The sequence below is a fragment of the Crinia signifera genome, chromosome 7 (assembly GCF_055691185.1).
Source record: "Crinia signifera chromosome 7, ASM5569118v1, whole genome shotgun sequence".
Classification (NCBI taxonomy): Eukaryota; Metazoa; Chordata; class Amphibia; order Anura; family Myobatrachidae; genus Crinia; species Crinia signifera.
Window position 1 is genome coordinate 132340032 of NC_139223.1, and position 20443 is coordinate 132360474.

The following is a 20443-nucleotide window of genomic DNA, read 5'->3' on the forward strand; positions in this document are numbered from 1 at the left end:
CTCGCCCCAAGAAGGCTAGGTATATATATTTATTTATTTACAGTTTCTTATATAGCGCAGCAGATTCCGTTGCGCTTTACAATAGTAGACAGTGGTACAATAAACTGGGTAACAACAGACAGACTTGGAGGTAGGAGGGCCCTGCTGCAAGCTTACAATCTAAATAAGGAAACATCAAGTTGCAGAAGACGTATATGGAGGATGGTAATGACAGCAATGGTTGTACTGTGTCATGTCCTACAGTAGGTGGATGAGAGAGGCAGCAACAGCAAAGCATTGGTATACTGTAGGCAGTACCATTATGACGTCACCACACATCCTCATTTGTGTTCTACAGTCCTTAAAGGAAAAGCTATATCTATCTCTAGTGATGTGTGATGTTTTTATTCCTCTATAATACCACCACGTCCTATTATACACCGATCATGTAATACACATCTGCCCCCTTACCATCTCTATCTTTGCTATTCAGTACCCTTCTATCACCACTTTCTTATGTCATTTCTCTGCTGGTTTTGTCTGTTTTTTCAAGACTGCTAGTAGGGTAGAAAACGAGCAAAAAGTTTGAAATAATACCAAAAAACAGTTTTTTCCTTCTGGGTGGTATACGGTCATTGGGTCGGCACACAAAAGGTTGACATGCATTGGATCGACCACTGAAGGTCCACACCTGAAATAGGTTGACATGCTTAATGTCGGCATGGTTGTAAGGGTGACACAAGCATTAAGTTGGCAGTGTCTAGGTCGACAGTCAAATGGTTTTTGATTTATATTTTGAGCCGACATGTGCCGACAGACGGTATTTCATGCCCTACCACCCACTAGGGCGTGGAGGGAGGATAGAATAGTGTGCCAAGCATAGCGAGGCACCGTGCCCGAAGCATGGCGAGCGCATGTCACATTTCTCTGATACGGTGTCCATGTCACATTCGGGACTAAAAAAGGGAAAACCCCATGTCGACCTTTTGACTGTCGACGTAGACACTGTCGACCGTCCACCCATGTTGACCTTAAGCATGAAGACCTATTTTTGATGTGTTGACCTAAGCCATGTTGTCCTTTTGTGGTTGACCTAATGACCCATACCCATCTGGGTATTCAGCACTACATCAGTGTGGTACGGTACTGATGGAGACCTGCTGCTAATGGTTTCCTCCCACACACACACACACACACACACACACACACACACACACACACACAATCTCTGCGCCCAGTATAGAATTTTAGTCATTCTGAAGATATAGTAGGGGCTGGATTTTCATGGAGGGGTGGGGAGATGGCATGTAAGTGTAGGAAAGGGGGCTAATCTGCTGCGATGATATGTAATCTCATAAATAAAATATTGTATGTACACCCCATAGAGTGAATTGGTCTCCAGTACATCAGGGAAGGTTTGGAGGCTCCCAACTCTGTATGATCTGGGGAAGTCTGCTGCTGATTTCTGGCTCCTGCTTAGTTCCTGTCCGTTAATTGTGGAAACGGATTCACACAGACAGTTGGGGATTTTACCTGGGAGGGCTGCAGCCCATAGGTAATAACCACCACTGTATTCTATAGAATAAATATCATTTAAAGTAATGTAGGCAAAACATAACTGGAATTCCCACAGTTACAGTCTTCACATGAGTTATCACGTTATACATATAGATGTTAGCTTTTAAGGAGGAGAAGGAAAATTCTTTTGTGATACCTAACTTTCCATGTCAGATTTATTCTACTTGCCTAATGGTCGCAGCTCTGTTATATATACAGTGAGGAGAGAAATAAACATTTCACATAGACAATAAAAGTTAGCATTAATGCCTATGGTGTTGTCACAGGAGAGATATTACTGCTATGTGTTTTCTAGTTCATAAAATGGCTGCTTCTACTCTGGAGCTAGAACAGATTCACTTAGAACGCAGTAAATGCAGTTTAATTATACCTAGGTTCAAGTCTAGGGAGTAAAAATAACTTGTAAATGTAGCAACAAGTCTGCATAACCTCAGTTCTAACACAACACTTGAGTAAATAGTGACTTTAATATCCTCTGAGTAACCCATTAATCCAATAATAAATGTCTTCCGCTCTGTATCCTTTTAGGTGTCATTCACAGCTAAACTTCTAACGTTATGAAAAGCTCTTGATCTACCTATTTCTGGGACAAACTAAAACATATATCTAATAATCAGGAGACATGTAAAAAAGAATGAATCACAAATTTCATCCGGCCATCGCGTCAAGCAAATGTTTCCCAGCTCAGTTTCGCTTGATCACAGAGAAGATAGCTGGACGGATAACAAGATGGAAAGCGTGCTGTCATATTTGTAGCGAATGTATCTGGAACGCACCTATAGCTTCAGTCTGACAGTTGCAAGAAACATTATATAGAGATCTCATCAGTCTTCCTACTAGATACTCCCCAGATCAAAGAGTGTCGTTAAATCCATAAATATTACTTGTGCAGGTGCAAATGGTTATCTCAGAGCGACTCCTACTAGAACGATTCTGTAGACAAAATAATATAGTGGTGTTATGTTTCCTGAGCAATGAAAAGCACTTAAGGGAATTAAAAATAATAATAGGGCCTGATTCTTGTTGACAAAGTTCTCTGTTTACCGAGCGCTGAACCACCTCGCATGCATCCGCTAGCAGGAGAAATCATTCGATGGTTGCCCACCATCAAATGATTTCAACTGCCATCGGAAATAAAAGTCAGTCTGAACTGATTTGTATTTCCTTCGGTGTCTGCGGAAGAGATGGTGGGCGCTGACGTCCTGTGAGGTCAGCCGCCCACCCCCGGCAAGCATCAGCCTGCCTGCGTTCCCATGGGAACGCCCAGCGTTTTCATGGGGACGCCCATAAAATGGTGGGCGTTCCCATGGTCCAGCGCCGTTTCCGCCCCCCGGCCCTCCCTCCCCGCAACGAACGGGCCAGTGAGTGTATAACTCACTAAAGCTGCTTGGTTCTGTAGTCTGCATACGCAGGCCCCCAACCATCGGAACGGGTCCAGTCGTTGTAGAACCACGCACAATGATTGGCTCTGATTATCTAATAAAAGTCAGGTGCAGTTTATGGTGTTATTATCTAGTATAAACATCACTTCTGTTGTACCATAAACTACCTACATCAACTACCATAAACTACCTATTTATCATCATTGTTACAAAATATACTATTTTAATTGCTATAACATATACTGCATTATATTCTCCCTACTGTAACATACACAATACATATTCCCTTTGCTATAACACACATTGTATACATCACTCCTGCTATAACATAAGGTATACAGTGCGTTACAGTCCTTCTATAAATGTATTTAACATTTTAATAACTATATACACCATTCCTGACAATAAATATACTATGCATACTGTGTATATACCTTGCTATTATAAATACTGTTTATAGCAATCCGATAATCATATAATAAATCCCCATTTTTTTCTCCAATTGTCCCCAAATAGTTTTCCCTTTAACGTGTTCAATGTTTCAGTTTTCTTTCTCAATTTCTCCAAATGCAGTAGACAGATAAATTCCTCTATAAGTAGAACCCTCAAGCAAGAAAGAGCCTCCGTAAAAAATACAATGCCCTTTAAATATGGGTGGAAGTTTATTTTGCATTTTAACATTTGTAGCAACTAGTTTTAACAAAAATACAAAGCTTTACAATATATACAGTTTTACACCAATAAATATGTTTTTGTACATTACATGAATAATACAACTATGTTAGATGTTATGTATCTACATCACTGCATTCCTAGCATAGTCTATTTAACGTTCAATTAACTTATTTAATAAATACATCCTTTTTTGGTGGCAATAGGTACATCGCTATAACACTGTACAATATATGTTAGACATAACAGCATCTATCCACCCTTCTACACTAGGTGACAACATGGGGGAGAATACAGCTCACTGTACAGTCACAATGTGCAGCTGCGCACATTAACGCTTAATACGGTAGCCAAACATTGCTAATTCTCCTGTGCATCTGTATGCGGCATAAGGGGCAAAATGAACATTGTTATTAGCCGCTAAGTCCATTCGCCCGACCCTTTCAGGTGGCATTCACGGCCATTGTGCCAAATTTAATTGAGTGCCAACGTTTCTGTGTGCGATCCTCAAAATATCCACTAAAAATGCCAGCGCCGCTCACAGCGACTGTTCTTTTAGTATAAATAAATACAAATACAGCCAAGTCAGTTCATTGAAGTTTAGTTCATATTGCTGTGAGTGGCGTTGCCATTTTTAGAGGATATTTTGCAGATCTCTCGTTGGCACTCAAAGCGTTAATGGCTATAAACAAAGTAGACTTTTATGTATTCATTGTAATAATGCTTGAATAATTAGTAGTATGGGTATCTCTGTATAACTAAAAGTAAAGAACAGTCATTTAAACTAGTAAGTTCATTTAAGATATATGTCCCCTATGAAGCAGAAAGCAGCCTAAAATACAATAGTGACCAATCCATCCACACAGAGTAAAAAAAACACAAAGAATAAAAGTGCATAACACTAATCAAATAAACCTAGGTTGTCTCAGCAAATAATAATATATATAAAAAAAAAAAAAAAACAAAGGGAAACCAAAGGAAGTTTAAAACATACATTTATAGCAGAAAAAATAAACAATAAAATATAAAAATGAATAGATATCCGAAGATATTAAGTAGCATGTGGGAAAAAAAAGTATCAATGAAATAAGAGGCAAGGAAGAAAATAGGAGCTACGAGCAAACTACTTCATTCATCTGGAAGAAGCACCAATGAGAATGTATGAGGTGTAATGCAGAACCTTGCCCCGAGACAAAACGGCCTGGCCAACCTGGCTCTTCAGCTGTGGCAAAACTATGAGCCCCAGCATGCCCCTTTGCTATTAGAAAATGGTAAAACTGTGGCAGGGCATGCTGGGATCTGTAATTTAACAGCAGCTGAAGAGCTACAGGTCGACTGGGTTTTGCATTTTTTTATGCAGAACATTAATGTCAATTTGATTTAATTACTGATATACACTTTTTTCTTTGTGTTTTTTATCTGTATAGATTAACCTTCCTTGAGACAAATGAGGTCTTTAGATAAACCAAATGGAATCCCTATATTACAGTTATCAAGACAACAAATTATTACATATTAGCCAATTACAGTCTAAAAACAATGGGCTTTTACTGGTCCAGATTAGAAAATGAAAGCACTTAAGAATGTTTGTTATAATGACATCTTTTCCCTTTTGTGATAAAGTCAAAATATTTCTGTATTTAGGTCAGTGTATTTATTAAGTGCATATAATAATTTCTTCATTGTGTAAGCAGGTTTTAAATGGTAACAGAAGAAAATATAAAAACATGAGGGGTAATCAATGCGGCCGGCGAGGGGGTTTGTACGGCAAAAATAAGCCATCCTTGCCTTCAAACCCCCTTGCTGTATTCAAGATTTGGGCAAAAACTTCGCTGTGAGAGGCTAGTGAGGATCCCCTTTAATGGCGAGGTATGCTGCAAATGCAGTGAGTCCACCGCATTTTGGGGAAAGCCCCGCCGTTTTAGTGGCCACACTCGCCGTTTCCACCTCGCCTCAGGGAACAGACGAGGAGGCAAACGGCAAGTGGTGAGGAATCATAGAATACCCTGATGGCGAGCTATCGGCACTTCTTTGTGACGATAGCTTGCCGCCAGGGCACTGAATACCGGTCTTTTTTTTAAATAATTTTCAGAAAACCATATACTGGCAGAATAACGTACAGTGTATAAGTAATAAACTAGTAAGCCCCCCTGAAGCATATGATTCGAAATCTAGATGTAGTTTCACTTGCTACCAACAGATGGCAGTGTATGCCTGCTCCAGCAAATGCTTCGAAAGCTTAATGCAGTTTCACTTGCTGCTAACAGATGGCAGTGTTTCGGTGACACATGGACACTACATATATATGAAATTTCACAGTAGCAAAAGCCTATAGTACAAACTTATATGCAAGTATAAAATGTTCTATCTTTATCATAGACCCACGCAATGGTACTGGTCCAGGTCATGTGACCTCATTTACAAATCTCAGTTACTGAGTTTCGAGCGTCAGCAGCATATCTATGGCCCAATGGGGGTGATGGAATCATATTAGTAATTGCAATATATTGTTATATAGCCCTGTTAGCTGAAGTTGTATCATGTTGTAAAATGCTTTCTTCTTTGTAACAATCCTGTAAGTTTGAGAGCATACAGAGCTTGCTGTAGGACCATGAGAATGTTGAGGGAAAAATGGACAGTTCCTATAAAGCATGTAGTACAATGTTACATGCGGAATAACACACAGTGGGGCAGATGTATTAAGCCTTAACAAGAGATAAATTCAAGGGTGATAAAGAGAGATAAACGTCCAACCAATCACCTCCTAACTGCCATATCACAGGCTCTGTTTGAAAAAAGTCAGTAAGGAGCTGATTGGCTGGACTTTATCTCCCTTTATCACCCTTGCATTTATCTTTTGTTAAAGCTTAATACATCTGCCCCATCTTTCCTTATTTGTTTCAACAAGGATAGTAAAACAGCATGCGCAGCGTGTATATCCTGTGCGACTACGTAATGCAGGCAAAGCCATTGGGGGATTAAAGCACTATTCTACCTAACAATTCACTTAGAACAGGTGATAAAGCATAGTTAATGTGCATCAGAAAATGCTTTAGTAGATGACGGTACACAACCACTACTTGGGATAAGGACACATATATAGTGATGCACTATCTGCCCCAGATTCTCATTTCATTAGATCAATTGTTTCCATTTTTACTCACAATACTTTACCGTTCACCCTCATTTATGTCTGTAATTAATCATAAGAGTGAGGGTACATTGGCATTGGCTCTTTTACATCTGCTTCTGTGGGTGGTTGAGAGGATTATTTTCACATTGTGCAAATGTGTATATTGCCAAAGTTCCAATGGAAGGTGCAAAATATGTCCAATGTGGGGTGAGGCCCAATTTCTGCCTCATCTGCTGCAAAAATCCAGCTGGTAAAACAGAAAAGGTTGGGCAGCCATCATCATAGCAAGTGGAAACCCTAAAAGGTTTCCACTCCACCTGTCAATAATCCTGCTCGCCAATATTGCCACTGCTCCACAGAACTTGGCACCTACTCTGACTTTTCTACAAATTCTAGGTTTATTGCGCATCAAAAAGTCCATTGGGAGAACACTGGATTGTATTTACTGACCATAAATGAATGTTTCATGCAAGCAAAGTTTCTAGCGGTCATTCTCTAATTTGTACAAAAACTAGTTTTATTTCATTTAAAGTGACCCAATGCCCTAAAAACACTGGAAGAAGGCACTTTGTGCAATAAAGCAATTTTCATGAGCATGCACCCCAGGAGCCAGTGACTTCAATCAAAATACATTCTATTTGTTCACCAGACACCAGTGATATCACTGAGAATTCGGCCAATCCACAACAGACCAGTGGCATCACTGAGAATGCACACTATACGCTCACAACAAACCAGTGACATCACTGAGAATGTAGCTTATCCATTCACAACACACCAGTGACATCACTGAGAATGCAGCTTATCCATTCACAACAAACCAGTGACATCACTGGGAATGCAACCTAACCATTCCCCAGAAATTAATCACTCAGTATACAGCCTCTCTTTCACTAGGAACCATGACATGAGTGCAGAAATTCTGCACCGTCAATAACAACTCTCAGCTGACAAAAAGCCTTCTACACTATGGGCCTGATTCTGGTTCACAAAAGCAAATTCTCTCTTTAATGGACAAAACTATGTGCACTGCAGTTGGGGCAGATGTAACATGTGCAGCGAGAGTTATGGTGCCCACAGACACTACAATTGTACTGTGCTATGCGTTTTTGACTTTACAATTGTTCTATACAATTTTCTTTTAGCATGCGATGCGATTTGCACTTAGCACGTACGATGTACGTGCGATGCGATGCGATTTGATCTTAGTTTTGTAATGTTAATTTCCTGCAGCCTCTTCAGCCCCAGCAATACCCCCTACCCACAGCAAAATTACCCTGTGGGGGGGGTCCGGGCGGCCGTGCAGCGTCTACCTGGCTGCGGGGGAGTGCTGGCGTTCCTGCGCTGAGTGTGCGGGGGCTGCGGGCGGGATTGAAGCGGGCGGGCGGGCTTGAGGCGAGCGGGCGGCCAATATTATAGCTACGCCTCTGCTCCTATGTAATTTTGCGGGCACCTGTAAAAAAAAAACCTTACCTGATAGCCGCCTTGTCTTGCCGCTCCGCTCCGACCTGTGCTGCCGCCTGTACTGCCTCCACGTGACAGCCCTCTTCGCGACGCAGCAGATGACTGACAGCGGAGGGGGCATGTTTAAAAAAAAAAAAAAGCACGGACAGCATACTAATCGTATGCCACTACACAGCAGGCCCGATGCTGTGCGATAATGTCCAAAAAAGTATGTGCTGCACATACTTTTTTGGACATACAATATCGGGGTGCCGGGGACGCGCATCGCGTCGCAGAGGCACTTAAACTGCACCCGATCATTGTACAGAGGATGCGTTTTGTACTTAAAAAGTACAAAACGCATTCGATTATTGTAGTTTCTGTGGGCACCATTAATCTCTGTACTTCAATCTATATTGCAGTGTAAAAATAAAACAGCCAGTATATACTCTGCACAGAAACAAAACTCACCCAAATCTAACTCTTTCTGTACATGTTACATCTGCCCCCCCTCCCCCCTGCAATGCACATGGTTTTGTCCATTACGCTGTCCATACACTTGTATATTGCATACAATACAATGCACATTTTGTGTACCATTCAACGCGATGCGCGGGCCCACCGGTCGAATCTCGCGTCCCATGATCTATTGTTCTGCACATAATATATATCAAATTGTACGTGTGATCGAATGCTGTTTTGTGCACATTCGATTTTTCTAACTGCGATGTTCGATTCCTAAAGATTTAATCTCCCTTCCTGGCCACTCTTTTTCCACCCACTGTCACAGATCTGTATGATAATCTGTTGTGTTTTTTACAACATTCGATGCAATCGCATTCGATCATGCAATCCCGCACCGATTTTTTATCGCAAGGGTCATTCGATGATTGTATGCACAACTGTACGCCAAAAAAGGCATTTTTGATGCAATTTATCGGAGGGTGAGCTTCAAGGTGAATAGAACCCAATATTGCGTTGAATGCAATCGCACAAGTGTATGGGCAGCATAAAGAGAATTTGCTTTTGTGAGTGAACCAGAATCAGGCCCCCTGTGTAGACAACATGAGCGCTTACAGACATAGCCTACCCAAAAGTAATTATATTTCTTCATATGTCAATCAGAAAAAGACTCTTGAGACAGCCACTGTCCTAGTTGCATGGAACTTATCTAAACATTATTTAACCACTAAACAATAATACATTGTTCTGGCAAAACCAACAAGTGATTTTTTTTTTTTAAGTGAACAGAACATACAAAAAGATTATCTACAAAATGTACAAACTACATTATTCAGACATTAGTATAAATAAAACATATATACAGTTCAATGATTGGCCCCACTTGTTGATGGTTTTGAAGTCTACGTTATCAGAATCCACAAAGTGTATAAAAAACATAACAGAAGGCTGAAGATGTGGACTGAATGTCTCTGTGAGTTACTGAGGGGGGATGTTGTTGCGAAGATGGCATCCGTCTCGTTCCTGGGCAGCGCCAGGTTACAGATATTCCCTTCACAACACGATGTGCACATCTGTGGGAACAAAGTGAGTTCCATGTTATTTTTACTTTTCTTATACTTTATAAGTTTAATTGGTGCAATTTCTTTTAATAAAAAATTGATTACATTTCATGATGATGTTGACAAAAAATAGGAGTAATATTGTGTAAGAACTAAACCACTGAAATTTCTGTGTGGTTGGCTTGAAGTGTATGTACATGAGAGATCTTACGTGATCAGTTACAATCCATCAAAAGTTTACATTTTTCAAATGTCTTATGAAGCCCACAAACAGGTTTGTATTGTAATTAATATCCTGCAGCTCAGCATGCCAACGGTCAGAATCCCGGCAGCAGAATCCCAATGCTAAAAATGCCAACGTTAAATAAAGGATTTAGGGTTAGGCACCAGAGTGAGGGTTACGGTTCTGCAGCTGAAGGTAACAGTTAGGGTTAGGCTGTGGGAGTGATGGGTTAAAATCACATTTCTTGTCAAAATAAATTGGGATTTTAAATGTCCGGATTCCAGTGTCAGGATTATGTCTGTGCATGCTGAGTGCCGGCATATCATAGCAAACCCCACACAAACATAAATTCTTAAAGATCCACAAAAGCTACTTTTATATTTCATCTTTGATTCTGGAGATCTGGAAAACGTGGACTGCTGGTAGGTGGGATTTGAGTAAATATGGATGTTCACACCACACAGTCATATTGGGCCTTATTTTGGTTCATTCTTTCTGACAAAATCCTTCTTAGATGGGCAAAACCATGTGCACTGCAGGTGGGGCAGATGTAACATGTGCAGAGAGAATTAGATTTGGGTGGGGTTTTACTTCAAAGTGAGATCTATATTGCAGTGTACAAATAAAGCAGTCAGTATTTTCCCTGCACAAAAACAAAATTACTCACCCAAATCTAATTCTCTCTGCACATGTTACATCTGCCCCACCTGCAGTGCACATGGTTTTGCCCATCTAAGAAGGATTTTGTCAGAAAGAATGAACCAAAATAAGGCCCATAGTGATCTGAAATAGTATTTATTTATGTACAGTTTCTTATATAGCACAGCACTGGTATTCAAGAGAAGATCAAAACGCCCTGAGTACAAAAAGGTTTACGCATGGGGATATTCTTGACTACATCGTCCAAATAGCTGAGAAGGTTTGTCTGAATTGCTCCGTGTGTCCACAACAGGAAGCAGCTATGCATGGCCCCACAACGTCGCTATTGCCCAGGCCAAACAGACAAGGAGGCAAGAATATTCTTGCTCGACCTTGTCCTAGTTTCCGACCTCAGAGTACAGAGGTTCCTGATAGGTTTAGAATATTGCCCCTAATATATATGTATGTGATAAGCGTGTCTCCCCTTAAATGTCTCTTTTCTAATGTAAACATTCCTAATTCGGCCAGTCTGTCTTCGTAGCTTAAGGACTCTATCACTTTTATTTATTTGGTTGCTCTTCTCTGAACTTTTTTCCAGTTCCAAAATGTCCTTTTTGTAATGTTGGGCCCAGAATTGCACAATTCCAGCAAAAGAGAAACTCCAATTTTTTACACATCCATGATGCGCAAGAGACTATAGTCCTAATCCATGATTGCATGAAAGGAAGCCACAAGGAAGCTGCTGTGCAATACCGTGTTATTAAAATTCATATGTAGTAGGAGAGGTTTGTAGGAGATAAACTCCTCCTGTTTGCATTTGCAAGATAAGAGTGTTGTGTCTGATGATGGTGTAATGGTTAGCATTACTGCCTCACAGTACTGAGGTCATGGGATCGATTCCCACCAACTGTGCAGAGTTTGTATATTCTCCACGTACTTGCATGGGTTTCCTCCGGGTACTCCGGTTTCCTCCCACAATCCAAAAATATACTAGTAGGTTCATTGGCTCCTAACAAAATTAACCCTAGAATGACTGTCTGTGTGTGTGTAAATGTGTTAGGGAATGTTCAAATATTCTCTGTAAAGCGCTGCGGAATATATGTGCACTATCTAATAAACTGTTAATAAATAAAATTGCGTTTTGCATTTCTGTCAGACTTCATATGCTGAGGCTTACTTATACTGTACCCCTTTTACAACAGCCACCTGGCAATTACCCGGAATATTTGAGTGCCAGGTCATTTTGCCGGGTGAAGCCAGACCCCATATCCCACCAGAAGCAATTTCCAGGGTTAAAGCGTTTCATCCCAGGAATTTGATTAAAAACTCAGGTTTTTCTTTGACGTGAATGGGTCAACACGGGTCTTAAATCCCGGCACTCCGACCCTGGTCAAGAGCTGAGTCAGAGTGCTGGGATTTAAGACCCGTCTTGACCCTAGTATAAGGCTGGCCATCAGATACATGCACCTGGGATCAGTAAGTCTGTGTCTGATGGCCAGAGCTTAAAGTGGTCATGGAGAGGTGGTGGAACTTATTTCCCCTGCCATTGACACCCCCCCCCCCCTCATCCCCCATTAGGCTAACCTGGACAAGTGCTAGGGTTTCTGGCACCCCCTGCAAACTATAAGTTTATGCCCTACCTCCCATAGGACAGTGGTCATACAATTGTACCCCCAATTTAAATTAATTCAGACAGTAGCACAATCTCATTCACATTACACCACATACATGTATACAACACAGTAGCATTGCTTATACAAAATGCCCACAGTAGTACTGCCCCTTACACATAATGTCCACAGCAATAGTACCTTGTGACAGCTTGAAATCACATATGCTGTGTCAGAAAACAAAGCTGCTGGGACAGTCTTTTCTGTTAGAATTACTGTGCAGGGCTGTGGTGGAGGTGGAAGGTGGAACTAGTTAGTTCCCCCTACTATTAGAGGTTCCACATTTTAAAAAATGACGCAGCATGTCAACAAAGCTGCGGCTGACAGGGGTCTGCAAGTAATGTGCAGAACATGGTCTTATTCCTGCACAGGCCACACACCACTGTAAACTACCAGGTTTGTGTACAAATATATAAATAAATTAGGCCCCATGAGGATAGGACCTTACCACACAGATGATACAGTAAGATCTGTAAGTTGGCAGAGCATAGATGATTATGATTCTTTATACAATGAATCCCTGATGCCGTTCAGTAACAGAGGAACACTTATATATGCAGGCATGGGAGGGGAGATCTAGTGCAGCATCATAGTGTGGACGCTTCATACACAAATTACTGATATTGATGCTACATTAGAATACAGCCAATCTCAAAGGGGTGAAAACATTTTATTTTCGGAATAGACATACTGTACAAGTGCATTGTAAAGTTATTACTACAATCAGGAGTTGCTGGGAGTATCCATTTCATCTACAGGAAAACAAAAGTTGCTCAGTGGTGATTTTGGAAGAGAGCGGGTCTGGGAACTGTCATTTATAATTATAATAGTGATGGAAAATCATACCTTGTGCCCGTTATGCCCATCTTCTCTGCATCCTGTGCTCAGACAGTGCCCCACCGAGGCACAGCGCTTAGTCACCAACAAACTCTCCCCCAAGGCATCCATGACGTGCTGAGAGTAACAATATCTTGTATCTTTTAAAGAAAAACATTATATTTTTAATTATCGTACATCCAGTATATATCTCATATTATTATTACATATACAATACCACCATAATGCAGGCAGAAAACAATAAAGCTGCATCACATCCCATCCTCTTCGCAATGATATCTATTACATGATTATTATTATTATTATCATACATGATCTTTATTATCTATCTCATATTATTATTACATATACAATGGACTCGATGGACTTAAGTCTCTTTTCAACCTTAACCCCTTCCTGACAGAGACAGTTTTTGCGTTCCTGACAGAGCCCTTTTTTTCAAATCTGACATGTATCACTTAAGTGGGTATAACTTTTTTTTGCTTTTACTTATCCCAGTGATTTTGAGATTGTTTTCTCGTGACACATTGTACTTCAAGTTAGTGGTAAATTTTGGTCGATACAGTCTGTGTTTTTTTGTGAAAAATACCAAAATGTCGTAAAAAAATGGAAAATTTTGCGATTTGCAAAATGTTAAATTTTCTGCTTGTGAGACAAATAATCTTACCACTCAAAATAGTTAATAACTAACATAGACCATATGTATACTTTATGTTGCCATCATTATTTCAACCTCATTTTCATTTTTTTGGACACTAGGAGGCTTAAAATATGAATAGCAAATTCTCAAATTTTCAAGAAAATTTCAAACACTGATTTTTTTAGGGACCAGTTCAGTTCTGATGTGACTTTGAGGGACTTGTATGTGAGACACCCCCATAAATGATGCCATTTCAAAAACTGCACCCCTCACAGTATTCAAAACAGCATTTTGGAAGTTTGTTAACCCTTTAGGTGTTTCACAGGAATTAAAACAAAGTGTAGGTGAAATTTCAAAATTTATTTTTTTTTGCAGATTTTCAATTTTAATACATTTTTCTAAGGAACACAGCAGATTTTACTAGAGAAATGTGACTAAAAATTGATTCCCCCAATTCTTTGGTTTTCATAAATATCCTATATGTGGCCCTAGTGTGCACGGTGACCAAACCACAGGCTTCATAATAGAAGGAGCACCTACTTGATTTTGGAGCCTCCTTTTTATGAGATTATTTTTTAGGCACCATGTAGGTTTCTAGGCACCATAAGATGCTAAAAGTTAGGAACCCCCCCACAAGTGACCCCATTTTGCAAACTACACCCTTCAGGGAATTCATCTAGGGGTATAGTGTACATTTCAAACCCCCAGGGGTTTCACCAATTGTGGTACAACTGGGCAGTGAAAATGAAAAAAATAAATTTTTCATTTTCACAGCTCAGTTGTATCAAAATTGGTGAAACCCCTGGGGGTTTGAAATGTACACTATACCCCTTGATGAATTCCCTGAAGGGTGTAGTTTGCAAAATGGGGTCACTTGTGGGGGGGTTCCACTGTATGGGTGTTTCGGGGGTCATTCAACCAGAATCTGTGCTGCAAAATCCAAATATCACTCCATCCCTTCTGAGTCCTGCCATGCACCCAACTGGTATTTTTTGGTCACATGTGAGGCATTGCCGTACTCGGGAGAAATTGGGGCACAGATTTTGGGGTGCTTTGTCTCCTTCATTCCTTGTGAAAATGAAAAATTTTGAGCCAGATCTGCATTTTTGTGTAAAAAAATGTAATTTTTTACAGAAAAATGCAGTTCTGGCTCAAAATTTTTCATTTTCACAAGGAATGAAGGAGACAAAGCACCCCAAAATCTGTGCCCCAATTTCTCCCGAGTACGGCAATGCCTCACATGTGACCAAAAAATACCAGTTGGGTGCATGGCAGGACTCAGAAGGGAAGGAGTGATATTTGGTGGTGGAATGAATGGTGGGTGCTATGTCGCATTAGCAAGACCCCCGAAGCACCAATACAGTGGAACCCCCCCACAAGTGACCCCATTTTGGTCACCAGCTTTGGGAGGGGGGCTGGCGCTGCGGCTGGCGGGGGGGTGGGAGGGGTGCTGGCGCTGCGGCAGCCGGGTGGGTGGGAGGGAGGGGGGCTGCCGGGTGGGAGGGGGGGGGGGGCTGGCGATCGGTGGTGATCGGTGCTGTACTTAACAGCACCGATCACCACCGATCACTGTGTTACCGAGCGGCTTAGCCGCCGGTAACACAGAAAACGCTGCAATTGGCTGTTCACATTTGAACAGCCAATCGCAGCGATCGCCGCGAGGGGGGATGTCTGCTGTCAGGGACAGCAGACATCTCCAAACTGTCACCGCGTCTATAGACGCGGTGACAGTTTAAAACCATGACGTATATATACGTCTTCGGTCGGGAAGTACCTCCCGACCATGACGTATATATACGTCTTCGGTCGGGAAGTACCTCCCGACCATGACGTATATATACGTCATATGTCGGGAATATCTTTATATATATATATATATATATATATATATATGTATGTATGTGTGTGTGTATATATATATATATATATATATATGTGTATGTATATATATATATATATATACATATATATATATATGTGTATATATATATATATACACACATATATATATATATACACACACATATATACATATATATATATATAATTCAGTTCATTATCATTGTTTTTTTTAACTTTTTATGCAGCTCATGCTGCTGCTGCGGCTGGCAGGGGGGGGGGGGAGGGGGAGGGGGGTGCGTGCGCTCCTGCCTGCCGGGTGAGCCTGCTGCCGGGCCGGGTGAGTGCCGGGTGGGTGGGAGGGGGGTGCTGCTCATCGGTGGTGATCGGTGCTGTACTTAACAGCACCGATCACCACCGATCCCTGTGTTACCGAGCGGCTTAGCCGCCGGTAACACAGGAAACGCTGTGAATGGCTGTTCAGATTTGAACAGCCAATCACAGCGATCGCCGACCGGGGGGGGGCACCCCTGCCCCCCCTGGGCGGCGAGGGGGGATGTCTGCTGTCAGGGACAGCAGACATCTCCTAACTGTCACCGCGTCTATAGACGCAGTGACAGTTAGAAGCCATGACGTACATGTACGTCAAATGTCGGGAAGTACTTCCCGACCATGACGTACATGTACGTCAAATGTCGGGAAGGGGTTAATCTATCTTATGTTACTATGTAATACCACCATAATGCAGGCAGAAAACAATAATGCTGCATCAGAACCCATCCCCTTCGCACTGATATCTATTACATTATTATTATTATTATTAGCATCATCCTTTATGTTTATGGCTTATGTAGGCTTTGCATCACCTAACATAGTACATAAATAAATGCAAAACAAAAAAACAGCGACTAATGGTGCCCATACACTGCCTGCAATGTCTCGCAGCAGTGTACGGACACCTGATACCCTGCGAGCCGCCGGGACCTTCCCGGCGGCAGGGACGCATGCGATCCATTGTGATGGATTGCTTACCGCCCGTCTCGCCGCCTGGAGGAACGGGTGGTCGGACGACCACCTGGTCGGGTCCGATGCGCACGGGACCGCGCATCGGACCCGACGGCATGTCAGGGAGAGGCGATTTGGTCCGATTTAACGGGCCGATTGGTCGCAATCGGCCGAAATCGGACCAAATTGCCTTGATGTATGGGGGCCTTTACAGTACAAGACGGTCTCCAGATCAGTGGGTTAACTATAGAGGGTGCAGGGGATGCAACTGCTATGGGGCCCGGCCACTAGGGGGGGCCCGAGGACCCAACAGGCAATCCCCTAAAACCTCTATAGTTATGGCCCTGCCTGCAGTCTTTTGAATATTTAGCCATCTTTTTTTATTTAGGCAGTGCGGTTCTGCACTAGGGGCCTGGCACATAGTTCTGTAGGGTCAGCTCCACTGTGTGGAAACTAGGGGAGCTGCAGCTGTTCTCTTTTGCCGGGCACTCGCTGAGATATTGTTACAAGCGGGCGCCCGGCGGCTCCTTCTTAAGAGGAGCAGTCTCATGTATGTATACGCTGTGCCGGGACGTCAGACGGAGAGCGGCAATACCCAGTGCAGCAGAAAGTCGGATGGCTGCTGGCCCACTGTCTGTCACCTGTGCATGGATCTGGGTAGGGTGGATAGGTGGGCGACCCGGTACCTGGAGGTGCTGCGCTACCTACAGTAGTTCTTGTTTAGCCCCCACACCCCCCCCCTCTCCTGCATGACATTTTCACTCACTTTTACTTGCATCCCTCCCTCTCTCTTGCACCTTCCACTCTCGATCTGACACCATCTGTCTCCTTGATTTCTTCTCTCTCTCTCTCTCCCTTCTCACCCCTTTCTCCCGGACACCCTGTCGCTCTCTAATTCACTCTTTTTTTCCCAGGAAACACTCTTTCCCTCTGACCCCTCTGTTTCCTCTCCCCAACACCCTCTATCCCTCTATCCTGCCCGGGGGGGGGGGGGGGGGGGTTGTGCTAATCAAGAGTTTGGTATGGGGCCCACATAGAGGGAGAATAGAATGGGTGGTGAGCACAGCGAGCCCGCAAGGGGCTTTGTTGCGCTGGCCACGCTGTCTAAATCCGGCCACTCGGGATCCCAACGTCGGGCTAATGACTGACGGGAACCCGACTGTCGTCGGTACCCTATACCACACCCGTACTGAGCATTCAGTAGATTATACACTAAGTTAAAGAAGAAAAAGCTTACATTCTACAGGGGTTGGGCAGACAGGGCAGGATGGCACAGATGGTGAAGACAATGAGCAATTATTAAACCAAACTTTCAGAAACCAGGCTGATACTGAGTTCAACTCACATAAAAATAGTTTGTCTGCCTCCGTGATGCGAAAACACCCTTCCCCAAATTTCCTGGCCACCATGTTGGAAAGCACTGACTAACGAAGTGTCAATGATGTCTAGAAGCTGCAGGGTGTCTATATCTATAGCCCCCTACTCACACAGGCTTCAGAAAAGATCATCCCAATCTTCAATTACTTGTGAAATATGTGGAAAAATGAATAAATAACTTTGATGTCTTCATATCGCTGATAGGCAAACTGATGCTCCTTGGGAGGTGCGTGGGAAGCTCTCTCACTTTCAAATCGGCTACAAATTATTATTTTTATCAGTATTGTTAATTCAATTGATTTAAGACAGGAGTAGCCAACTTCAGTCCTCGAGAGCTACCAACAGTTCACGTTTTCCAGCTCACCTTGCTATTTTTAAAAGATCCACAGGTGGCGCTAAAAACTTCACCTGTGATTCTGTGTGGAGACATGGAAAACGTTAACTGTTGGTAGCTCTCGAGGACTGGAGTTAGCTACCACTGATTTAAGACATTGATCTGTAATAATGTATCAGCTAGAACAAACAAATACGACAGTAATGGAGTTGGAGTTTGGGACCTTAAGAGAAGGCTCGGAGGACCGCCTATTGCGCATTGCTGCAAATATAGAGTCATCAGGCTGTATTCATGTTTGTACGGACTTATCTTTGCAGCTGCAAATGTTTAGGCTACAAAATTTCTAATCATCGCAAGCGACGCTGTCACCCAGAAAAGAAGATAGAGACCCACCAGAGTCACCGCAAACTCATTCGCAACTGCATACACATATGCAGCTTATTTGCAATAACATCTACTGCTAGACTCGTCCTATGACTATACAGAAACGACACAGTAGCGACACAGCTGAAGACATATACACACCCCAAAATTGGCCCGTCACCCCCAAATGGTCCCTTTCCGTCAATCAGTCTGCAATCAAAATTTCAGTGAGATCTCAATGGCACCTTGCCACATGTGCAGTCTGCCAATAATCGCTCCACTGTGTGAACATCAACATTGCATACAAACATGAATTAGGCCCATCAACTCTGATATTTCAACCCACAATGACAACCAAACAATGCAATTCAAAGCCTTACTTACAAAGTAGCATAGAACCCATAGGACAGAGTGGTGTTATTACAAGCTGCATGACAAATCTCTCATGTATGACACAACTACCATTCACACAGAAATATTTACTGGGGTAAGTAGGACAACAGAAGACGTCAGCATTCTGGCAGCGTGCGAGGCTGATAAGTGATTTCTATACAATATATGCTGGAAGGATGTGCTCACACCAACATTGCCAACACTAGTAAATATTTTCTGCTGATGCTTTTACAAGAAATGAGCATTACCCTAAAAGGCTGATTCAGAGTTGCCAGCAGTTCTGCAGGTGTACGCTACGATATTCAGCTTCGTGCAGGGATTGGGTACAGGATGCGGGTGCTTGGTATTATGGGGTCAGAAGACCAACAGTGGCACAACGATGCACCCAATCCCGGCACCTGCTTGGTGAATATTCTAACCATCTTCCATTACCCCCCTAACTCTAATCCTCCCTTCATAGCCTAACCCTAACCAACCCCCTTAGGGCCAAATGTACCATACTTCACAAAATGATAAAATGGAGAGTGATAAACTGCCAGCGAATCAGCTCCTTCCTGTCATGTTACAGGCTGGGTTTGAAAAATGAAAGGTAGGAAGTGATTGGCTGAAGCTTATCACTGTCTACTTTATCACTTTTTGAGCTTGATACATCTGGCCCTCAGTGCCTAAACATAACCATTATCCCCACATCCTAACTGTACCCCGTTTAACATAACCCTCCATTTTAGCAGCACAATGTTGGCTGCGCCATTTTCCCGAAGACCTGCACATGCGCAATAGACTGTGGTAAAGCACTAGGGTCCCCTAGTGCCCAGAGACTGCAGCGCTGCCGGTTAGAGAGGAGGGGGGCCAGATGGAGTCTGTACACAAGGCTCTTCTTCTCTAGAAGCGCCCCTGAGGGTGATACTCCATGGGACACATGTTCAGCCATCAAACCTAGTTTTTCTCTCATCACTCTACTAGTGATTATAATCTGCTGTCAAGTTCACTTAAAATGAAGCAATTGAGTATTACCATAGTTTACAAACGTTATCTGCTCTGAATGGAAAACTATTGTGCATTGATTAATTACTGTGGTTTCCAGACACACTTTATCATGCGGAGAAAACACATTCCTTGCAGATGTTGATGTTTGGTAAATACAGGTTTACAATGGAAGAAAACACTTTCTTCCTGGACGTAAAGAAACCTCAGAGGCCGTGCTGAAACGTTGTCTCCTCACTAGTAGCAGCCGCCAGGTGAGGTGATGAGAGATATGCAGCAGGTGGGGTATACATCACTGGAGCTGTCAGCAGGCTGTGGGCATGAATATGGCTGGAGAATAGTACTAAAGGAAGGTAAATCACCAGAGGGGAAAGAGTTTATCTTCAAATTACCAACAGTTATGTAACAGCTCTTTCAACCAGTTAATAA

General features: G+C 42.5%; 1 protein-coding gene across 1 annotated transcript in view; it reads right to left on the reverse strand.

Moving 5' to 3' along the window:
- Nucleotides 1-3590: 3590 nt before the first annotated feature.
- The window catches only part of LYPD6 (LY6/PLAUR domain containing 6), an 85541-nt gene continuing 68688 nt past the window's right edge, over nt 3591-20443 (reverse strand). The window contains exons 5-6 of the mRNA XM_083153840.1: nt 13089-13219; nt 3591-9722 (exon numbers count right to left, since the gene is read on the reverse strand). Of these exons, the coding sequence (XP_083009966.1) occupies nt 9552-9722; nt 13089-13219 (302 nt within the window). The 3' untranslated portion in view covers nt 3591-9551. The remainder of the gene's footprint in view (nt 9723-13088; nt 13220-20443) is intronic.